This window comes from Molossus molossus, unplaced genomic scaffold, assembly GCF_014108415.1.
Source record: "Molossus molossus isolate mMolMol1 unplaced genomic scaffold, mMolMol1.p scaffold_m16_p_12, whole genome shotgun sequence".
Classification (NCBI taxonomy): Eukaryota; Metazoa; Chordata; class Mammalia; order Chiroptera; family Molossidae; genus Molossus; species Molossus molossus.
In genome coordinates, this window is record NW_023425347.1 from 98,516,602 (window position 1) to 98,538,467 (window position 21,866).

The 21,866-nt window shown below is 48.4% G+C and overlaps 1 protein-coding gene across 7 annotated transcripts in view; it reads right to left on the reverse strand.

Annotated features, from left to right (window-relative positions):
- Positions 1-382: 382 nt before the first annotated feature.
- The window catches only part of UBE4B (ubiquitination factor E4B), a 126,991-nt gene continuing 105,507 nt past the window's right edge, over positions 383-21,866 (reverse strand). For 4 of the 7 annotated variants that reach the window (XM_036255584.1, XM_036255587.1, XM_036255588.1 and 1 more), the window contains 7 exons: positions 17,340-17,466; positions 15,481-15,625; positions 11,122-11,256; positions 7,986-8,177; positions 2,960-3,134; positions 2,024-2,170; positions 383-1,713 (listed from right to left, as the gene is read on the reverse strand). In XM_036255584.1, coding sequence (XP_036111477.1) covers positions 1,652-1,713; positions 2,024-2,170; positions 2,960-3,134; positions 7,986-8,177; positions 11,122-11,256; positions 15,481-15,625; positions 17,340-17,466 — 983 coding nt within the window. In that variant the 3' untranslated portion in view covers positions 383-1,651. The remainder of the gene's footprint in view (positions 1,714-2,023; positions 2,171-2,959; positions 3,135-7,985; positions 8,178-11,121; positions 11,257-15,480; positions 15,626-17,339; positions 17,467-21,866) is intronic. The other 3 variants (XM_036255589.1, XM_036255590.1, XM_036255585.1) reach the window with 2 other exon arrangements.

The following is a 21,866-nucleotide window of genomic DNA, read 5'->3' on the forward strand; positions in this document are numbered from 1 at the left end:
GGGAAGGTGCTCACTGTTACATGAGCCAGCAGACACAGTGTTATAACTGCAGTGCCTGAGAAAATGCTTGTGAAATGCGTTGAACTTTAGATTTTTGAAGGTCAGGGGAACGATATTTTAGACAGAGGGCAACTTGAGAAGGGCAGCGACTGAAGATGACAAACCTCAATACCCTCAGACAAGCAGACGGTGGAATGGGAACCGAGGGGACCTCGAGACTGACACAAATCCGAAAGTTTTCTGGTAAAAACAGCCATTCCTAAGGGCTCCAGGAAAGAGAATCCCCCCAGGCACACTCATTGGCTCTGTGGTTCACCCACCCCTCTGCTTTCCACAAAAAGAAGAGACTCGAAGAAGATGCCTTCTAAGTGTGTATCACCTTTTATTGTAGTTTGCATTAGGAATTGAACAGAGGACATTGTCTGTGGAGGGGGAAAAAAGGAAGAGAAAAAGAAAGTATGTTTTTGTAGACTTAATTTCTTCAAAACACTTTATGGTTTCAAATCCTTTTTTACCCCAAAGGAAATTCGAGAATTCAAGTATGTGAAGTAGGGAGCAGTAATACAAAAAGTCTTATGTTTCTGTGCGTGTGTGTGGGTGTGTTTGCCTGTGTGTGTTTTACAAGCAGACATACCTCCACATTTCTTGCACCCCTTTTCTGCTTTGGTAAGGCCAAGCCCCAAAGGACACATCATATACATGACCCCTGCTTTGAACTCACAGGCCCCGAGTTGAGGAATTTATGTACCCTCATAGGACAACTGTAACGGTTTCGAACTGTCACGTAGCATTAAAAACACCCCCCTCCCTCCCCCCAACCCGAAGTCGTTTAATCCTGATAGACTTCAACATGCCCTTTGCTGCAGCTGCTCCTTCGGTTCCTAAGAGAGGGCTCATGACAAGGACCAGAGCAACAGGATTCTCTTCATTTTGCTTAGCATAAAAAAATTTTTAAGGGACATTTCAAAATAGAAAGAAAAATAAAAATAAAAACTGAAATTCAAATTCTGAAAATATCTTGCCTTTTTTATTAATCATGTCATCTAACACCAATTAAAAAAACAAATATGTGAATATGATATAAAAATACGATCCCAGGATTAACACTTTGTTGCAGGCACAGTTATCTCACAGAATATATGTTTGGAGGGCCAAGGAAAGGAATTTAGTTTCGTTTTTGCTTCTCTTAAAAAAATCCACAGCAGTGCAAGTAGGGTCAGGAAGGAAAGGGAAGGGGGGAAAGATTCTTTAGCAGCAAAATGTCCAAGGTTCTCTAATCACAATCAAATCAGTGGATATTGGATTTAGGGGAAAAAAAATAAAAGAAAAAAAATGGAGGGGATGCTGCCCAGACCCATTCATTATCAATCACTAAAAAACTTCCGCTGCAATAGCCCCAAATTGTGACACATGAAGGACGTGCTTCATTACACAAGCAACCAATCATAAAATGTGTCCCTCAAGCTTTTGACCACGTTTGTCACTTAAATATATGTACAGGAATCGGGCTCCTCTTCTCACTCATGTCCTTCCAGACGGCCACCGTTTGGTCGCGGTGGGTGGGCTCGGTGTCTGCCACGTTTGGCCTCTGCGTGTGAAGAGCATGTCGCCACCGATGCTGCGCCTGCCGGCCGGCCGGCCAAGGGACAGTTCAATGGTCACTGTTCTGCTTCTCTCGCATCCAGGCGTGAATCTGCTCTTTCAGTTCTGGCACTGAGGGGAGAGAGGGGGGTTAGTGCCGGGGGGAGGGCTTTTCCTGAGAGCTGACGTCTGCCATCTGAATCGATGGAGAAAAGGCCCTTCATTTGCCTGGTGAAATGAAGACGGAAGCAGAAAGAAACAGGACACGAGAAGGACTAGATCTCTACAGTGGAAAAGAGCAAAGACGTTTCGTGTCTTTTCCATTAAGTGTCATAAACTACGGAGTTTGTGGGTTTGATGAGATCCCCCTTTTGATTACCCCCGACACCACGTGACTGGCTCCCGCGGGCTGCTGGGTGGGCGTGCCAGCGGCCGGGCGTACCTGGCTCCAGCATGCTCTCGGTCAGCGTCTGCCGGTTGAAGGGGTCCGTGGGGGAGTTCAGCAGGTGCCGCAGAATGATGGAGCGGTCCATGATGGTGCCGGAGGGCAGCCGCACCGGGTCAGTCATCAGGGTGTCCATCAGAGGGTCTACGGAGACAAAGCAAAGCAACCTCTAATCTAGTAACGGGACCTGCAGCTGAAACAAAGCCGCCCCTGCCGGTGAAAAATGGACATAACCCCCAGGAACAGCTACCAGATGGCCCTGACTGGGCCCCAAGGGTTCAGGAACATCAGCCTTTTTTTTAAGGTTAATCCTCACCCGATGATATTTTTCCATTGATTTTTTTTTTAGATAGAATGGAAGGGAGGGAGAGATGGAGGAGGAGAGAGAGAGACATTGATTGGCTGCCTCCCAAATGGCCTCAACTGGGGCTGGGGATCGAACCTGCAACCCAGGTACGTGGCCCTGACCCGGAATCAAACCCGAGACCCTTCGGTCTGCCGGCCGACGGTCTGGCCGCTGAGCCACGCCGGCCAGGGTGACACCAGCCTCGGGTGGCAGGGAGAGGAGCCTCTGCCAGTACCGCTGGAAGGAACGGACAGCAGAGCGGGCTGGGCGCAGCGCAGCGAAGGCGGCGGGCTGGCCCCTCATCTGCACGCCTCCAGATCCTTTGCGAACGCCAGTCCGCACTTGCAAAGGCAAGTGGACCTTAGGCTGCTCAGGGTGACCTGGTTGGAAATCAGGCTCAGGACTTTCCTCCTCTTTTAATTTACAATATGGACTAAAAGTAGGCAAATGTAATTTCAGACACAGTGTCTCAAAAGCACCCACAGCACAGCATCAGAAAGCTGAGAGCACAGAAGGCCCTCTGCCCACGTTACTTGTGCCCAGGGAACTCAAGTCAAAGGACGGCACGAGAGGAGCGGGCCGCTTGCCTCGGAACTCGTCCGGCGCGTCGCTGTAGTCGATCTCGGCCCGCGCGTTCTTGGCCACTATCTCCTCCACCTTCTCGGCGAGAAGCTTGAACTTCTCTATCGCGATCGTGGACTTGATTCCTGCCTTCCGCATCTTCGAAATGACTTCCTCGAACAACTCTTTGCTGTAGGATCTCTGCACGAGGAAAGACGATGTGAGATGTGGCTACAGTTTAAGTGGGAAGAAACAAGCTACAGAAATACCCCGAGTAGGATCTATTTTTAAAAGCCCTAAAATTCTAATGAGTATAATACTTTTCCATAGCTATACGTACATAAAGATGGGATAATACACACCAAACTGTACGAGGTCATTACCTCTGGGGAGAGCTTCAGGACTGAGGCAAACCAGGGGAATTTAAAATTTTTTGAATTATTTTTACAGCAAATATGCATTTCTTCTAAAATGTGAATATTAAAGAGGATGAAATCGAGTCTATTTCAGCTCCTTTCCCTGAAGGTCAATGTAGTGAAAACCACCCAGTACATGTCATAATCGGAGTCTCCCGCGTCTTCAAGACCTCGCAGGTCAGCACTAGCAAAGGTCAGGTGCTCTGCTCACGGGAGCAGACACGGGAGCAGGAGGCAACGATCTAGGGGACAAGAGCCCACCACAGACCCCGACGAACCTGGACTTGAACTCTGGCTCTACCGCCGACCTGCTGCGTGGTCTCAGGTGAACCCTAGCTCTGTGGCGCCCCCGTTTCCTTGTGTAAAATGGGGCCAGTGACAACTACCTCGCAGGTGTCTAACCCACAGCAATCATGGCCATTTCAAATGATCAAAGTACATCTCAAACAGGAGAATCACTAAATCTGAGACCATAGTTGGGACCTGTCATTTCTATCTGAGGATTCACAGTGATATCTGTAGTTAGGCATATGAGAGAATATGAATTAATCAATACTTTATTCTCTTAGAGACCTGCATTGAAAATCAATTGTTCTTTCTTTCTTTCTTTTTATCCTCACCCGAGGACATTTTTCCATTTTTTTTGTTCAGGTAGAGTGGGAGGGGGAGAGGAAGGGGGAGAGAGAGAAACATCGACGTGAAAGAGACACATTGAGTGGCTGCCACCCGCACGACCAACCAGGGCCGGGGACAAACTGCAACTGAGGTACATGCCCCTAGCAGGAACCGAACCCAGGTCTCTCCGGACCGCAGGATGACACTCTAACTGCTGAGCCAAACCGGCCAGGGCTCTTTTTTATTTTTAAATCTTTTATTCTTTATTGATATTAGAGAGAGAGGAAGGAGAGGGAGAGAGAGATAGAAACATCGATGAGAGAGAACATCGATTGGCCGCCTCCTGCATGCCCCCCACTGGGGACTGGGCCCACAACCTGGGCATGTGCCCTGACCGGGAATCGAACCAGCAACCTCTGGTGCATGGGTCGACGCTCAACCACTGAGCCACATCGTTTGGCCCCTTCTTTTTTTAATTATCAGTTTCTAAATAGGTGCACAAGTTCACCTCCCTCCACACACATCACACACCCCTTAGCACTGCTGGGGAGGCAGCACTGGCACCCTTACCCACTGTGGCACCCAGTTTGCAGTTCCTCAGAGTCAAAGAGAATTACCATGTGACCCAGCCATTCCACTCCCAAGTTTACACCCCGAAGAACTGAGCACAGGTATTCAAATACATACTTTTTCATGAATGTTCACAGGAGCCCCATCCGTAATAGCCACAGGGTGGAAACAACCCAAATGTCCATCAGTGATGCACAGATAAACAAATCATGGTCCATCCAGATAACAGGACAATTCAGCCACAAAAAGAATGAAGCACCGATACATGTGTTACACTATGAATGAACCTCGAAAACATTACAGGAAGTGAAAAAAGTCGATACAAAAGGCAATATAAATGATTCCATTTATATGAACTTTCCAGAACAGGCAAATAGGTAAATCCAAGGCGAAGCACAGTAAAGACAGAAAGCAGATTAATGTTTGCCAGGGGCTGGGGGAGGGGAACGGGCTGGGACACAGGATTTCCTATTGGAGGTGACAAAACATGTTGGAACCAGACAAAGGTGATAGCAGCACACCATTGTGAATGGTCTAAAGGCCACCAAACTGTGTACACTTCAAAATGGTTCATTTTACATTATGTGAATTTCATCCCAAATTTTAAAAAGGGAAAGACTGCAAAGGAGAAATGAACTCAGATGGTCTTTTTATTGTTTATTTTATGTATGTATGCACGTACGTACGTATTTATTTATATCCTCACCCGAGGACATTCTGGCATTTAGCTTCAGATAGAGCAGGAGGGAGAGATGGAGGAAGAGAGAGAAACATCGATGTGAGAGACACGAGTGGCTGCCACCCACACGACCCCAACCAGGGCCGGGGACAAACTGCAACCGAGGTACATGCCCTTAGCGGGAACCAAACCCGCCGGGTCTCCCTGGACCACAGGCCGACGCTCTAACCTCTGAGCCAAACTGGCCAGGGCTTTATTGTTTATTTTTATCTTATTAGTTATTAATCCTCACCTGAGGACATGCTCATTGATTTTAGAGAGAGGGGAAGGGAGAGGGACAGGGAGATAGAGAGAGAGAAACATCAATTGGTTGCCCTTCACACAGCCCGACCGGGATCAGACCGGCACATGGGAAGATGACGCTCCAACCAAGCCCCCGGCCAGGGCCACTGTCCCCTTTGAACAGCACACGGCGCCAGCAGACAGTGCTCCCGACATCGGCCCTGCAGTCCACCCAGAGTGGAGCCGCATGCAGCCGGGATACGGCTCGTGGGTTGCCTAAGACCTCCCCACCCTGGCTCTCTCCGCAGGTTTGCGACTGTAAAGCTCAGTGGCCCGCTGGGCTGGCACCTGTTTTCAGCCCCTCAGCTTCTTTCCTTGAACAGCTGCCAGTTTCTTCTTCCTTTGTTTTCCCAGGAAAACGGACAGACCAGACCAAGCCAAAGCAAACAGGACCGGTGCTCCCAAGGGAGAAAGTGAACTTCCACTACCTGTTTTCTGGAGCTTTCTAGCCTTCCGCCGGCCTCCCTCAGCCCGAGGCCCTATTCCACACAACCAAGCCGTCCGGCCCACGCGGCGCCAGGCAGCACGGCGGGCGGTGCCAGTCAGGACAGAGCGCTGGGAAAGGAGCAGAGCCTCTGCACTGTCACTGGCACCGGAGTCGGCTGCATGGGGTCAAGAGCAAGGCTATGCAGGCACTCGAGAAGACCGGCGTGTCCCAGCAGAAACGCTGTCAGGTGCCACTACAGGCCACTACCAACCACAACGAACAGGGAGTGCCAGGCCGTGGGGACGTTTTGTTGGACACCAAGGAAAGACAGCTGGCAGCACTCCTCTGTCCCCAACTTGGTTGTCGCCGCCTCACTGGGTGAGCTGGGTTCACTCACACCGCAAACTGAGTGACGTCAGCGACTTGCGAGTGGCCGCCCAGGAAGACCTACCAGAAGCAGCAGCGGGCTGATCGGCTTCCAAGTCTCAGTGAAGACAGCAGACCCCCTGGGGACTTCTCAGCCCCCGTGATGACCCTACCAGGCCCGGGGAGCGCTTTCCTGTGCCTCCCTCGCTGCGACCACTTCCTGTCCATCTAACGGGCAGCACGACATAGCGCGGGGCCCCATGCCCCGTCCTCCACCACTGCTGACGGAGAAACTGCTCGGACCCGTGTGGCTTCCTCATGCAGGCCCTCTGTCAAGACCACATCTGCTGCTTACGTCCCAAAGCACCTACATACGTGGACAATATCTCAATAAAGCTGTTATTTTTCAACAGTACCTACATTTCCCCTATTTTAACGTTTGGATGAGGTATGGGTGAAGAACCTTCTAGAATGCCTACCGACGGTTAACCCGAGATGTGAGCAATATTTGGAGAGAAAGTGTGAACAGAGATGGAGAGACTGAAACAAGCATGGAACTTCTGGGTTTAAGTGGGGGGCAGACAGGCTGAAACGTGGGCTCAGGCCAGATGCAGGATGGGAACCCTCCCCACCCACGCCGACTTCACACGGGCTTAATCTCTACCTCATGTCACGAGAGGAACCTACCTGAACCTACAGCATGGGATTTTGTGAGGCTTAAATGACTGAAAACACGGAGGGTGGTTAAGACTTGGTGTTCAGTTAATAAACACGAGCTATTTCATGTGGAAATGGTGCAGGACAGAGCTCAGGGGAGGGGAGCCCTGCAGGAGGTAAGACTGGCAGCCGTGGAAATGACAAACACAAGCCAGATGTGGTCACAGGGACGCAGGGAGGAAGCGGAGGCAGGAATGAGAAGAGAACCGTCAAGGTCTGAAGCTGGAAGACCACAGACATGACGGCAGCACCAGAGCCCAGGCCTTGGGAAGGGGACTTGGCTACCTGGGAAGCAGGGCTCTCTCTGGGAAGGTCGAAGACTTGTTGAGAAAGGCCCTTGGCAAGACCTTGAGTTCAGAATTCAACTGGAGGTGGATCTGGGAGCCAAATCTTGCTCTTTTTAAAAATTTGTATTCATTCATTTTTTAAATTTAATCCTCACCCAAGGACATTTTTCCATTTTTGTTCAGATACAGTGGGAGAGAGAGAGAGAGAAACATCGATGTGAAAGGGACACATTGAGTGGTTGCCTCCCGCATGATCCCAACCATGGCCGGGGACAAATCACAACTGAGGTACTTGCCCTTGACCGGAACCGAACCCGAGACTCACTGGTCCGCGGGCCAACACTCTAACCGCTGAGCCAAACCGGCCAGGGCCAGATCTTGCTCTCTATGCCCAAAGGAAAACAGCCATTACATTTCCATTCACAGCAGACAAGTTCCCCTGGCTGCTGTGCTCATGATTCCATTTATGTACTAAAAATGTCTCAAACCGTATTTTGAAAAACATCACCTTCCTTGATGTCAAGTGGGGACAATTCAGGAGCAGACGGCCGCGCAGCTGCGCAGGGCTGCCAGGAAACCAGAGCAGCAGCCCGAGCCCGACTCCCCTGCGCCCGCGGCGCCCGCGGCACTGACCTGGTCGTCGGCAATGGCTTTCGCGAACCTCGCGCAGTCCAGCTGCAAGTAAATATCAGTCAGTTGGTCCAACAGCTTCTTTGGTTCAAAGCCGTATTTCTCAGGGTTTTCAACTTTCAGGTCCCGGCACTTGGGGCCACAGAGTTGCTGAAGATTAAAGTTCAGCATTGCAGCCAATCGGGGTCCAAGTTCCTAGGAAATCACAGGGCAATAGGACAATTCATGCTGTTGAGACAAGTGAGAAGGACTAAAAACTCCCATTTCAGTGGAGAAACAGGCGTTGGCTGGACTGGTCTTCAAAGAATTCCTTGTAAGTGCTGAAGAAAAACATTATATTCATAAAGTGTTTTACTTTCTATTTCTAATCCAAAAATTCTAATACTTAATAGAACGTCACAGGTTGATGGGAGTGTTTATAAACACCAACAAAAGACAACCTTTTCTATAAAGTCATGCTTTTAATTTATAAAAACAAGGATCACTCTAAATTTGTAAGAAACAGGTAACAGAGGGAAAATTATTCAAACTTCCATTATCATAACACAAGTCACAAGTTTCTGAGTATGCTCTCAGCCATCATTTTCTGCTTTACTTTTGTATAAATTTTGAAAGGCCCTGACAGTTCAGACAGTGGGCACCGTTCCTCTTTATCTATCAGATGCAAAGAGGAGAGAAATGCTAGAGAAGTGGAAGATAAAATGATCTGAATAGTTTTAAATCTGGCCAGTAAGACACAGCAAACTGAAACAAAACAACTAGAAAAGAAGCATAATGCAGTCCCCCACGAGCTGACACAGTACGACTGCTGCTGGGCACACACTGCTCCCAGCAAACCTGACACAGGGAAGTCTGCCGTGGAGACAGACAGAGCCAACACCGGTGAACAAGGAGCTGTGCAAGCTTGCCTTTCAGTTACAAGGTTTTCATTCAATTTAGTGACTGGATTTATCCAAATTCAACTTAAACTCAGCTTTTCAACTTAAACTCTGCTTTCACACAAAGTACTCCTGCATTTAAGAATTTGTGGCATAGCCCTGGCCAGTTTGGCTCAGTGGTTGGAGCGTCGGCCTGTGGACCAGAGAGTCCTGGGTTCAGTTCCCGCTAGGGGCATGTACCAAAAAATAAAATAAAATAAACAAAAAAAGAATTTGTGGCATAAAGGAGAGATGAAAATAGTATAGAGCTAGCCATTTGTCTTCCTTCTCAAGTGGGAGAGTTTTGTGCAGCGAAGGAAAAGAACACAGCAAAGCAGGCGCAGGAGCAGAGGCAGGCAGACATCACGGCCCAGGTGTGTAAACAGCTCAGGTCTATGCACAGGTCTTGAAAACATTCATTTCAACTACATGAAAAAATGAAACTTAACTTTCAATAATTTCCTTTAAAAAATAAGACTTCAGCCCGGCCGGTGTGGCTCAGTGGTTGACTGTCAACCCATGCACCAAGAGGCCGCTGGTTCGACTCCCGGTCAGAGCACATGCCCAGGTTGAGGGCCCAATCCCCAATGGGGGGGGCATGAGAGGGTGGCCAATCGATGTTCCCCCTCATCGATGTTTCTATCTCTCTCTCTCAAAAAAAAAAAAAAAAAAAAATCAATAAAGCCCTGGCCGGTTTGGCTCAGCGGTTCGTGTGTCGGCCTGCGGTCCAGAGAGACTTGGGTTCAGTTTCCGCTAAGGGCACGTACCACGGTTGCAGTCTGTCCCGGCCCTGGTTGGTCATGTGGCTGTGAGCCACTTTATATGTCCCTTTCACGTCGATGTTTCTCTCTCTCTCTCTCTTTTCCTCTCTCTCCCTCCCACTCTATCTGAACAAAAAAATGGAAAAATATCCTCAGGTGAGATTAAAAAAAAAAAATCAATAAAGAAAAAATAAATCAATAAAATAAAAAATGAAGACTTCAAAACTAAATGTGGGCTTCATGATAATTCAGTCTTAGTTTTTGTTTTCTACCTTCTTACAATCAAATGGCCCTGCCACTGGTTCTCTGAACATGAAATCAAACACAGTCAGGGCAGGGATTAAGCTGCTCAATGTTAGAACACGGCCACACCCACTTGTGCATGCATTGTCCGTGACCGTGTGCACTGTCCGAGACCATGTGTACCGTCCGTGCCTGCGCGCACTGTCCGAGACCGTGTGCACTGTCTGGGACGGCGTTCACAGCGCAAGCGCAAGGGCAAGGGCAAGGGGAGGAGCCATGGCACACACTGTCTGGCGCTTCCAGGTGAACTGGAAGAAAGTCCACTTGCAGCCCTGGAGGGAGGCCTGTGCCAGGAGGCCCCGTTCAGATGGGCTGCAGTGTTCCCATGCTCTCGACGGCATGCTGTCATGCTCCACTGCGCCTGCACCACAGTGAATTTACGAAGAGACGTGAAAGGGAATGGGGAGTGAGGAGGAGACTCATCTCTGAGTTGCGCACAGGCCAGGCTGTGGGGACAATGTTGGAGGTGAGAGTGAATATGGAGGAAACAGGTAACCCAATTACATTCCACTGGACACTTGTCTCCACACAGGGAATTCTACCAAATCTCAGGCCCGACTTGCCTTCCTCACCACCCTTGTCCTGGCCACACCCTAATGCTTCTACACTGTGAGTGGGGGGCGAAGGGGTGGGGTTCAGGTGCAGCAGAGATCTTCAGTTATGTCTCTCAGTTTAAATTTCAGAAACAGGATGCAGGTCTTATTAATCACGTCAAGGCCAAACATTTTGACAACCTTTGATCTATCATAAACTCTAATTATGGCTCTCATTAACCTTTGGCTTCTTGAGTGTAACAAAGCTGCACCTAAGAGAAGCAAAGATCTTAGACATTATCAATTATTTCTACTTAACATCCTTTCACTTCCAACTGATGTTATCTTTTCATATAAATAAAATACAGGTATCAATGATGATAAAAATATGTCACAGCTTTAACATTAACAATCAAAGTGCTACCTAAGCAGAAAGTGAGTGAAGTTGGAGGTGACCTCAGTCTATCAACACTGCTGTGTGTCACTGAGCTCACTGGGAACAGTGTCTCACTCAGCAGCGACTGGCACTGAAACGGGCAGGCTTTCAACAAGTCCACTCGGTTCCAAGGGAGAGAATCTGACTGTGGGATCCAGACGGAGCCGACACTCCCAAGTTTCTACTCACCGGTCTGAGGAATGGCTTCTGGACCTGCTTCGTGAGGATGTGGAACATGTCCACGGTTTCTGTGGCCAGGGCGAGATAGGAGCGTGAGACCCGCTCATCCTGAGCGAGCTGAGACTGACGGGCCTGCTGCTGGTCCTGGGAAAATTGAGCAGAGACCAAACAAACCTCAGTACTGGTCATGGGCTCGCCGACGCCGAGTGTGATGGCAAGTGCAGTCAGCTCAGGGGAAAGGGCACCACGAAGCCAGCTGCCCCGGGGAAGGCCAGGACACCCGCCCCAGTGAATGCTCCAGATCACTGACGTTCACTCCTGTCGGCACCAGAACTCTTTCAGACTTTGCGTAAGGTGACCTTGGTCCATTATTTAACTTACATGGACTCAGTTTCCCCTATGACAGAAGAAGTTACCATCAACTTCTATGCAGGATGAAATATGTGAATCTTACGTCGTGTCTGATAACACCTTGGTGCTAACGGGATGGTTTATTTCCCTTAGTAACAACTCTGACTTGGTCGTCATTACTTTAAAAACAGTAGTTGATTACTCTAAAATCAATAAAGAAAAAAAAAAATTAAAGAACAAAAACAAAAACAGTCCGGCCGGTGTGGCTCAGTGGATTGAGTGTCATCCCATGCACAGAGGCCTGGTTCGATTCCTGGTCAGGACACATGCCCAGGTTGCAGGCTCGATCCCCAGTGGGGGGCGTGCAGGAGGCAGCCGATCAATGTCTCTCTCTCACATCAATGTTTCCATCTCTCTCTCCCTTCCTCTCTGTCTAAAAAAATCAATAAAAACATATTTAAAAACAAGTAACAGTGTTTTGTATTTCTTTTTTTGAGAATTTCTATTAAGAGGTTATTTAAGCCAGACTGATGACAGGCTGGGAAGCAAGATCTCAAATGCTCCCATAATAGTGTTTTTTTAAAAGAACAAAACAAAACATGTGACATGAAACCGAGGTCTGGGTCTTGCCCTGCACCAAGCGCCTGTAAATTGCTGAGCTGAATCCCGTCTTTCCCACGGCTGGGCTGTCGCCCTGCGCCTGGCAGCACGCTCGCCCTGGCACGTCGCCTCCTTCAATTCTGCCACTTCAAGGAACAAGACACTGAGCTGGGAGGATCGTGGGCGGAGGAAGGTGGAACACTGGGGGCTCAGAGATGGGTAACACGGAGCCATTGTGAAGAAAGGCTTCCACGTGCTCAGGGGCCGGTCACCTGCACGTGGGAGGGCAGTGGGGCTGGAATCGCCAGAGTCTGAGCGAGTGACCCTAGACAGTGCCCTCCCAGGACCTGCTTGGTGGACATGCTGCAGTCATTCTGGGTGACCTCCCCCTCCCCCTGGGCAAGGAGGAGCCCACAGGACGAAAGGCTGAGGCGGGGGCCACGAGAGCGGCGAGGTGAGAAGTGCCTCAGCGTGCGCCCGGCGTGTCGCTCGTCACTGGCGCACATCCTCCAGCCCCTCCTGCAGGCCAGCCCTCTCCCCGCTCACCCGAGAGTGCAGAACGTGACCGATGAGGTCCCTGCCCGCGTGGGGCCTAGATGCCAGTTAGGGTGACAAGGGATGAACCAAGACACACCCAAACAGACACAAGTCTGATAGTGATGAAGAATCAACCAGGCAAGGGAAGAGAAGGGAGCTGGCGCCAGGAAATCTACTCCAGAAAGGGTGGTCAGGGAAGGCCTCCCTGAGGAGGTGACGGTTAAGTGGGAGCTGAGGGAAGCGAGCCAGCACAAACCGGGAGGGAGGCGTCAGGCGGAGGGAACAGCAAGTCCGGCAGCGGGACAGTCAGGAGTGCGGCTGGGTGGTGAGTGAAGGGGGGCCGGCACCGCCGTGCCCTCACGGCCACACTCTAAGTTGGGGTGTGAGGGATGGGGACCCGGGAGGGTTCTGACAGTGCCGTGATAATGAGCACCCCCTGGTATGTATGGAGATGGGCAAGGGGGGAGGCTGAGAGCAGATGGGGCAACGACAAAACCCAGACAAGAGACGGCAGAGGCCCGAAGGTGGGGAAGAGGCCAGATACGGACGTGCTTTGAGATGGGGCCTCGAGGTTCTGCTGAGGGGAGAGGAACCGAGGAAGACACCGAGTGCTGAGCCGGAGCAACTGCAGGACACAGCTGTCACCCAGAGACTGGGCAGTCTTCGAGGAGGTGAAGGGACCACCAGCGTTCAGTTTGGGACAAGTCAAGTCTGAGTACCTACGAGGCCGCCGGCAGAGAGGCAGGTCACCAGCGTCAGGAGTGACCTGAGCTGGGAAGACACCTTCTGGAGTCTTCAGAACAGAGAAATGTAAAGCCTTGGAACAGAAGAAACCACCCAGTGGTGATTTTCATCAGCCCCGTGTAGGGGTTTCCGGTGGCCTGAAGACTCAAGGGAGGAGGGCTCAGCACTGACTTTAAATGGACAAGAGCCAGATATGCTAAATGTCCTGCAGTGTACATGACAGTCGTGCATGAGAAAGAATTGTTATTACATCAAAATTCCACTACATTCCAAACACCAAGTAGCACTCTGGAGAAACACTGGGCTAGGGAGCAGTGTGGAAAAGCAGCGATGCCCGTGCTGAGCACAGGAGCTCGGAGGGCGAGGAGATGAGCGGCAGGGAGGTGGGAGGCAGGAAGAGACTTCAAAGTCAAACAGAACTGCTCTGAAACTGCACTCGTTAGGGATTATTCATGCCCTTCCCCACCCATTAACATAGACGAAATCAATACTATCTGTGCAGACATCTCAAACAAATGCTATTAAGCTCTGACTGGAAACAAGATAATGTCCACCATCTACGATATAAGCTGGTCCAGGAAAAGCTTCCGGAGCGGGCACGCCACAGTGTAGACAAAGCCGAGACTTTGCAGTGACACCGACCGGGGAAGGCCAACCACGAGGGAGCATCTGGATAAGACCTTACTCAAAGAATGGGCAGGATTTTAATATGTATAACGGACAGGAGTGTCTAAGGCAAAAGAAACAAGGGGAGCTACCCACGCTGGGCACCTTCTCCGGCCAGCCCTCCTGCGTACGTGCCATCCACCGCCTCTCCCGGCACGGGAGGACTGATCTGATTTACGGACGAGGAAACAGAAATTAAGAAACTTGAATGTGAGGCAGGGTCAGTTCTCAAACCCAGGGCCCTGGACGCCAAAGCTCGGGGTCATCCCACTAGGCCTCTCTTCCTGCCCCGTGTGTCGTGCGAGGGCCGGGAGCGGCGTGGGCTGGAGCTGACTGGCCGTGGTGCGAGGTAAGCTTGGAAGGATGTCTTGGAGCTGCCCTGGGAGGCATCTGGGGGATGGGGAGCTGTGGGAGGGAGGTTTTGGAGGCACAGTAGCAAACGTTAAGGTGTGTTTGGAAACGAGTATGAGCGTAGGGGTAAGAAGGCACCCAGGGGGTGTCAGTACTGTGCCGAGGAAGACGAAGACCACGGTGTTATCTCAACAACACAACCAGAGGGGCTCCAGGAGCGTGAGGCAGGAGAAACCCAGCATTCACAGACCCTGGGCAAAGCCCCCCAAAAGGTTTAAGTTTGTAGTTTAAGCACGTTGGCTAGACCACAATACAAAATTCTCAAAACCGCAGGTATGCGTGGAATAAAAACTTTTCCCAAATGTGCTTCAGGACCTTACGTTTAATGAACTTTCTGATGCCACAGCATGAGAACCTCAACAACGTTTTCATTTTAAGAAGCTACTGCAGGTGGAGAAAAACTGGTCTTCCCCACCTGGGCATATGAACCCCTTCTGGAAAGCAGTTCTGATTCTGAGCTTCACAGTAGCGGAACAGAACTAACAATGAATGAAGTCAGCAGTCGCTCTCAAGGGCCTGGTACTGACCGGGGAACAGTCTAAACGGCTGCAGTAAAGGGCAGGGCAGGGCACTGGGCCATCAGTGGCAAGGCAGGATTTTCTCATGGAACCTGGCGAAACAGGGCCTCTTTTCCATTAACAACTGAATAGAAAAACGAAGATCAATTGAAAGAAAGGAACCCACCAGAATCCTGAGTGATCCACATAGATGCCTAAAGATCATACGCAATTCTTGTCTAGTAGACAGAATTTGAGATTTCCTTGTTGTTTTCATAAATCTTAATCAACATATTCAGATACTAAAAGCTTTTTTCCAAAAAGCCTTTTGCAATAAAAAGGCAGAGCAAGTTTCCTGGACACATCTGGAAAGACTCCACAACTCACTTCCTAGCTTCAGAGCAAGTGTTTACGTTTTCTCCTGCCCCGACCGGGGCTGTAACTTCACGGCAGCCCACAGGCAGAGGGACAGGCACTGACAAGGAGCCAAGTGCAGTCCTGGCCCCACAGGCGGCCTGGCGAGGCCGCCCTCAGGACTGCGCCCGCCCTGTGCTGCGCTCACCCGGGGCAGCTGCTCCCACTGCTCTTTGTTCTTCATCTCCTCCTGCACTTCGTGGATCCGCTTCAGGGACTCCAGACTTTCGTCGAGCAAAAACGTCGTGTCGTTGATCAGCATGTTTATATAGCGAACGAACTGCTTCCCAGAACTGAAAAGGCAATTACATGGGATGTGGTCATACATCTCCCTGCAGCGAAACGCTGAGCTCAACTTGAACACCACGCAGGTCAAGGACAAGTGTCTCCTGAGGTTTTGTTGTCCTTTGTAACTAACTGTGATGAGCTCGTTTCCGGGATGTCTGGAGCCCCCTGCAGACTCCTGAGAGCCAGCTGCTGATGCTCCGCAATTCTGTGAGCAGGTTCCCACGGCAGCTAACACTCGGCCATCTTGGAACCCAGAAAATCAGCACCTGCTGCTTTCTCCATCAGAGAGCAGGTTTACCAGCACACCCCTGGCTCGTTCCCTCAGTGACTTTAAGTAGAGAAAACACTCTTCCAGACCAGAAAAGAAAATATGCTTGAATTCACCAGAGTAAAAGAAAGCCCCAATGACCCCCCAGGGACGAGAGAGCTACAGCAATCCCCACTGTGAAGGGGGTGCACGCAGGAAACCTGGAAGCTGCAGTGCTGACAAGGCTGCGCCCTCTCCAGAGCCTGGTGCTTCCCTTCTGCGGCACCGCCCTGCGCCCCAGCTTCTCCTGCGGGGACGAGCTGGCGCTTCCCTTCTGCGGCACCGCCCTGCACCCCAGCTTCTGGTGCGGGGACGAGCTGGCGCTTCCCATCTGCGGCACCGCCCTGCACCCCAGCTTCTGGTGCAGGGACGAGCTGGCGCGCTCCGGTGGCCTGACCAACCTGAGTCAGTCTGCAGGGCCAGGTTACTAGAGAGAAGAGGGGCTACACTTCGGGACCTCCCACTGTGGACCGGGCCGGTCAGCCCAGGCCTGGGGAAGAGAAGTTCCTGTGAACAAGGGCGGAGGCCTGGATTTCAGGAACATGGAAAGTTCCGAGCACCACACAGATCAAGCTGTGGGCCCGCCTGGTTTCCTAAGCTTGTGCCAGGCTTCCGCTGGAACATAATCCTGACTACAAGAGCAGTTCATGGAAACAAAGAATTTATTCAGTTTCCTTTGCAGAAAGCTATTCAGCAGATGCTTAATCCACTGGTAATATGTATATTATTGACTAGCAACTCAGTTAACGAGTGACAGCCAGACTTGATCAAAGATCTAACAGGGATTGCAAAAAAGATCCAAGTAGATGGGATAAAATTTCTCCTGAAGAATAATTAGAGAGTTCAACATTTTCGTCTACATTTCTTTTTAAAGTAATTTAGGTGGAATTTCTAATGTCCAGGTTTGTAGGTGCTGATATTCCAGGTGGGCAATGAAAAGTCCTTAATCAAGGTATAGGGCCTTACTACAAAGACGGACACTTCAAACGACAGGCCTAACAAACGACAGGCCTAACCTAACTGCTTCTGAGTCTAAACTCCTCCTAACACTTCTAACTCTACAACTCGACATCGTGTTCAACAACACTGTAAGATCTCATTGTAATCATTCAGACAACTTCCTTTAACACTGTAATCACAGAAACACTTAACACATCATCTCAGAATATTTACTGATCTTTCCTTATGTACACCATCCCCAAGGTATCTTGACAAATCTAACCTTCAGCAAAATCTCCATAAGCACCGGCATGTAAATAACCCTACTCACATGAAGCAGGACCATCTGGAAAGCTGAAAGGAGGCAGAGACCAGGCAAGCAGTCAGCGAGAACCAGCTGGGAGAGCTGTCAAGCAGCCACTCTGCCTGTGACTTGCAAGAACAAGCCGTGAGATTAGGGGCCCAATACTCACTTGAACTCCTCCATGAAGGTGCCGTGGTGAGCTATGTTTTGCCAAAGGCTTTTAAAAATGGTGCTAATGTGATAGCGAATGGTGAACTTGTCATAGAACTCACTGGTAGCTCCGGTGTGCTCGACATCTAGAAAAGAAAGACAAAGGGACTGAAGGATGATACTTCCTTACCTCCTTAAAGGTGGTTACGGCTGCTATAATGATTGCGTTAAATTTTATCAAGGGCCACGTACCTATCAAGTGTGACTACTACTTTAAACACTTTTGTATTAGGGACATTTTCAAACATGTACCAAAGCAGAGAAGAGCAGAGTGAATCCCCATGTACTCATCACTCATCTACAATGACCAACATCCATGCACCTATTCAAATACGATACAGATCAAATGGTTATTCAAATGACAAACAGCTTAAGTCTGAGAAATTCCTGAATTCGTGACAAGTTTTCAACAGAGGAAAAACTGTTAGGTAAAGACAGTAAGACTTAAGAAAAAGATCAAGTAAATTAACACATTGTTGACCGCTCACGAGTTAATGTGTTTTCCTGCCCAAACGTTGCTGACCGCTCATGAGTTAACTCGTGTTTGCACTTCCATTAGCTATTTCAATTTTTGAAACTCAGGGTAATATAGGATTATTGTATTTGTGACTTTTTTTTTAATCCTCACCCGAGGACATTTTTCCATTTATCTTCAGATAGAGTGGGAGGGAGAGAGGGAGAGAGAGAAAGAAACATTGATGTGAGAGAGACACATCAACTGGTTGCCACCCACATGACCCCAAACTGCTACCGAGGTACGTGCCCTCAGTGGGAACCGACCAGGACTCTCTGGTCCGCGGGCCGATGCTCTAACCACTGACCTAAACCGGCCAGGGCTGTATTTGTTTTTTTTTTATCCTCACCCGAGGACATTTTTCCATTTTTTGTTCAGGTAGAGTGGGAGGGAGAGAGAGAGAGAAACATCGATGTGAAAGGAACACATCGAGTGGCTGCCACCCGCACAACCGACCAGGGCCGGGGACAAACCGCAACCGAGGTACGCGCCCTTAGCGGGAACCGAACCCGGGTCTCTCAGGACCGCAGGCCGACGCTCTAACCACTGAGCCAAACCGGTCAGGGCCCAGGGCTGTATTTGTGACTCTTCGCCCTGAAGGTTGAAGTTCAAAAACCAGCACCCGTTCTATATTCTTGGAGTAGCAAGGGAATGGATATCTGCTGGTTTAAATGAGTGCAGCTCAGAACCTAACATTCCTCTGGTACTTCTAAAAGAGCTCCTTACATGACTCACCTTTTAGGCTTTTAGGGCAGTCTTTTAGCATTTTAAAAACATAGTCACTGGTATAAAAAAAAATAATCCAACTAGAATGTGTAAAGTGTGTGTTTCAAAAGGTGACTGCTACAGTGTACCACACCAAAAAAATTACTAAAATATATAATTTGTATAAAACATAATATATAGAAGATATGTACAAAGTTTCATTTAAATTAATTATGTATAAAGTATACTGAAGTTTATTTAGATTGTTTCACTTTCATATGCAATTATGAAAAAATAGCCGGTGACATGAGATAACTTCTGCGTAAAATTGCCGGTCTACAATGTGGTAAAATCAGATTTTTTTTTTCACCCATCAAATTGGCAGACATTCCAAAATGACAATACTGAGTGTAGGTGAGAATCTGGGGAAACAGACACTATAAATGCAGGTGGGAGTGAATGGTGATGCACCTTCTTTATGGCAATTTGATAAAATGTATCACAACTCGTCAATGTGCCCATTTCTCTGACCCACCGATTCTATTCAAGAAAACATACAGAGCCGTGCCTGGTTCGGCTCAACGGTTAGAGTGTCGGCCCACAGACCAGAGAGTCCAGGGTTCGATTCTGGCCAAGGGCACATACCTCGGCTGCAGTTTGTTGGGGAAGGGGGCTTGTGCGGGAGGTAACCAATCTCTCTCTTCTTCCCTCCCACTCTATCTGAAGATAAATGGAAAAATAGCCTCAGGTGAGGATTAAAAAATCAGAATCTCTTTCTAAGTGATTGACAAACAAACAAAACCCCCACATACAAGCCCGTTCAAAGACTGATCTCCAAGGATACACACTAAAGTACTATTTACATCAGAGAAAAAATGTAAGTAATCCAAATGGCAAGAGAACATGAGAAAATATTTGTGATATATTAAGTGAAAACCACAGGTTAGCAAACAAAATACATAGTTTGGCCCAATAATATTAAAACACACACATTCTATATATATACACAAACTGACTGGAAAGATACAGAACAAAATCTTAATAAAGATTCTCCCTTGAATGCAGAGATTATCAATGATTTTTATTTTCTTCTTGGTATTTTCTATATTTCCCAACAAACACATTTTTTGTGACTAAAAACTGTTATTTTAAAAATAAAAGGAACAAGCTAATTCACATTTACTACACAAAGACCTGAAATCTCTTATGAATGTTCATTAGGTAAACCCTTTTTAAAGAGGAATTGTCGTATGAAGAAATGCTCAGCATCACTAATCATCAGAGAGATGCAAATCAACAATGAGGTATCACCTCACACCTGTCAGAATGGCAGCCATCAACAAATCATCAAACAAGTGTTGGCGAGGGTGTGGAGAAAAGGGGACTCTAATACATTGCTGGTGGGAATGCAGACTGGTGCAGCCACTATGGAAAACAATACAGTGTTACCTCAAAAAATTAAAAATTGAACTTCCATTTGACCCAGTGATCCCACTTCTAGGAATATATCCTAAGAAGCCTGAAACACCAATCAGAAAGACTATATGTACTCCCACGTTCATAGCAGCATTATTTACAATAGCTAAGATCTGGAAACAGCCCAAGTGTCCATCAGTAGACAAATGGATAAAAAAGCAATGGTACATATACACAATGGAGTACTACACAGCTGTAAGAAAGAAAGATCTCTTATCCTTGAGACTACATGGAGGGACCTGGAAAGTATCATGCTAAGTGAAACAAGCCAAACAGAGAAAGACAAGTATCATATGATCTCACTTATTTGTGGAATATAATGAATATAACAGTCTGAGGAATGGGGTAGTCCCAGAGACGTGGAAGTGGGGTACAGACTGACAATCCCCAGAAGAGGGGGTGGTGGGGGAGAGATAAACCACAGAACTTATATGCATGTGCATGAATAGTGGACATGGACAACAAAGCTGGGAACAGGGCAGGAAGGGGGGGAGGGGGAATCAGTAGGGGGAAAAGGAGAAACATCTGTAACAAAAATTAATTAATAAAAAATAAATTAAAAATAATAATAAAAAGTTTTTAAAAATTAAAGCAAAAAAAAAAAGGAATTGTCATTTTATTTTTGCATTTATCTTCAGAAAGAGTGGGAGGGAAGAGAGAAAGGAAGAGAGAGAGAGAGAAACATCGATGTGTGAGAGACATATCGACTGGTGCCACCCACACGACCCCAACCAGGGCTGGGGACAAACTGCAACCGAGGTACGTGCCCTTAGCGGAAACCGAACCCAGGACTCTCTGGTCTGTGGGCCGATGTTCTAACCGCTGAGCCAAACCGGCCAGGGCAAGTGTCATTTTATTAATTGTATAAAAGTGTGAACGTAAGTGTGAACTGATTTAGCAGAGTCCACAAAAGAAAGACCCCAGGGGGTACACACAGAGCCTCTTATACCCGCTAAATTGCACTTAATATCTGTACTGTATCCTGAACATAGCAGAGGCTAAGTACCTACGGTTAGCTTATTACTCATCAATATACATCTCTCCCAACATTAAAAAAAAAATTCATTCCTAATGTTCCGTCAAAACGACTTTAGCCCAAATTCTAATTTCAAGCCCTAGTTCTAAGAGGCCTGAAATAAACTAGACCCCTGCTGACCTGACCCCACCTGCCCTTGCTGGCTGCAATCCCACCTTGCCGTCTCCTGGCTGCCTTCTTGATTCATTAAGCTGGCTGACCTCAGGGCCTTTACACTTGCCTCAGTTGCCTGCCACACTGTGGCTGGGCTCTTATGGTTCACTCTTTTGTCTCGTTTTCAATGTTACTCCAAAGTCATCTTCTTGGAGACCTTCCCTGACGATAGGTCTTAAAGTAGCACCATGCCCCCCCCCCCAACTCACTACTAAAAAGTATTTTATTAAGTGGTTCAGTGTCTCTCAACTAGAACATCTGATCCGCAGTGGCAGAAATTTTGAAATCTTCACCGATTGGCCCTAGCATCAACACACGGCAGGAGCTTCATAACTATTTGCTGAATTAGTGATGGACTCCGCTTGGGTGAATGCTGGCCTTGCTGATTCAGATCAGCTTGGGGAGAGAAGAGTCTTGAAGTAAGTTTCGGTTATGAGTGTTCCTTTAAGTTCTGAGGAGCCAACTTTTGACAGCTGGTCCTTAAAGGAACTGACCACTGTGATACAAATAAGATACTCTCATTTTGAAACAAAACTTTATTTTTGAAACAAAAAACAGATCTTAAGCATTTTCTAAGCTAGCCTACTCTCCCTGGGGTATAA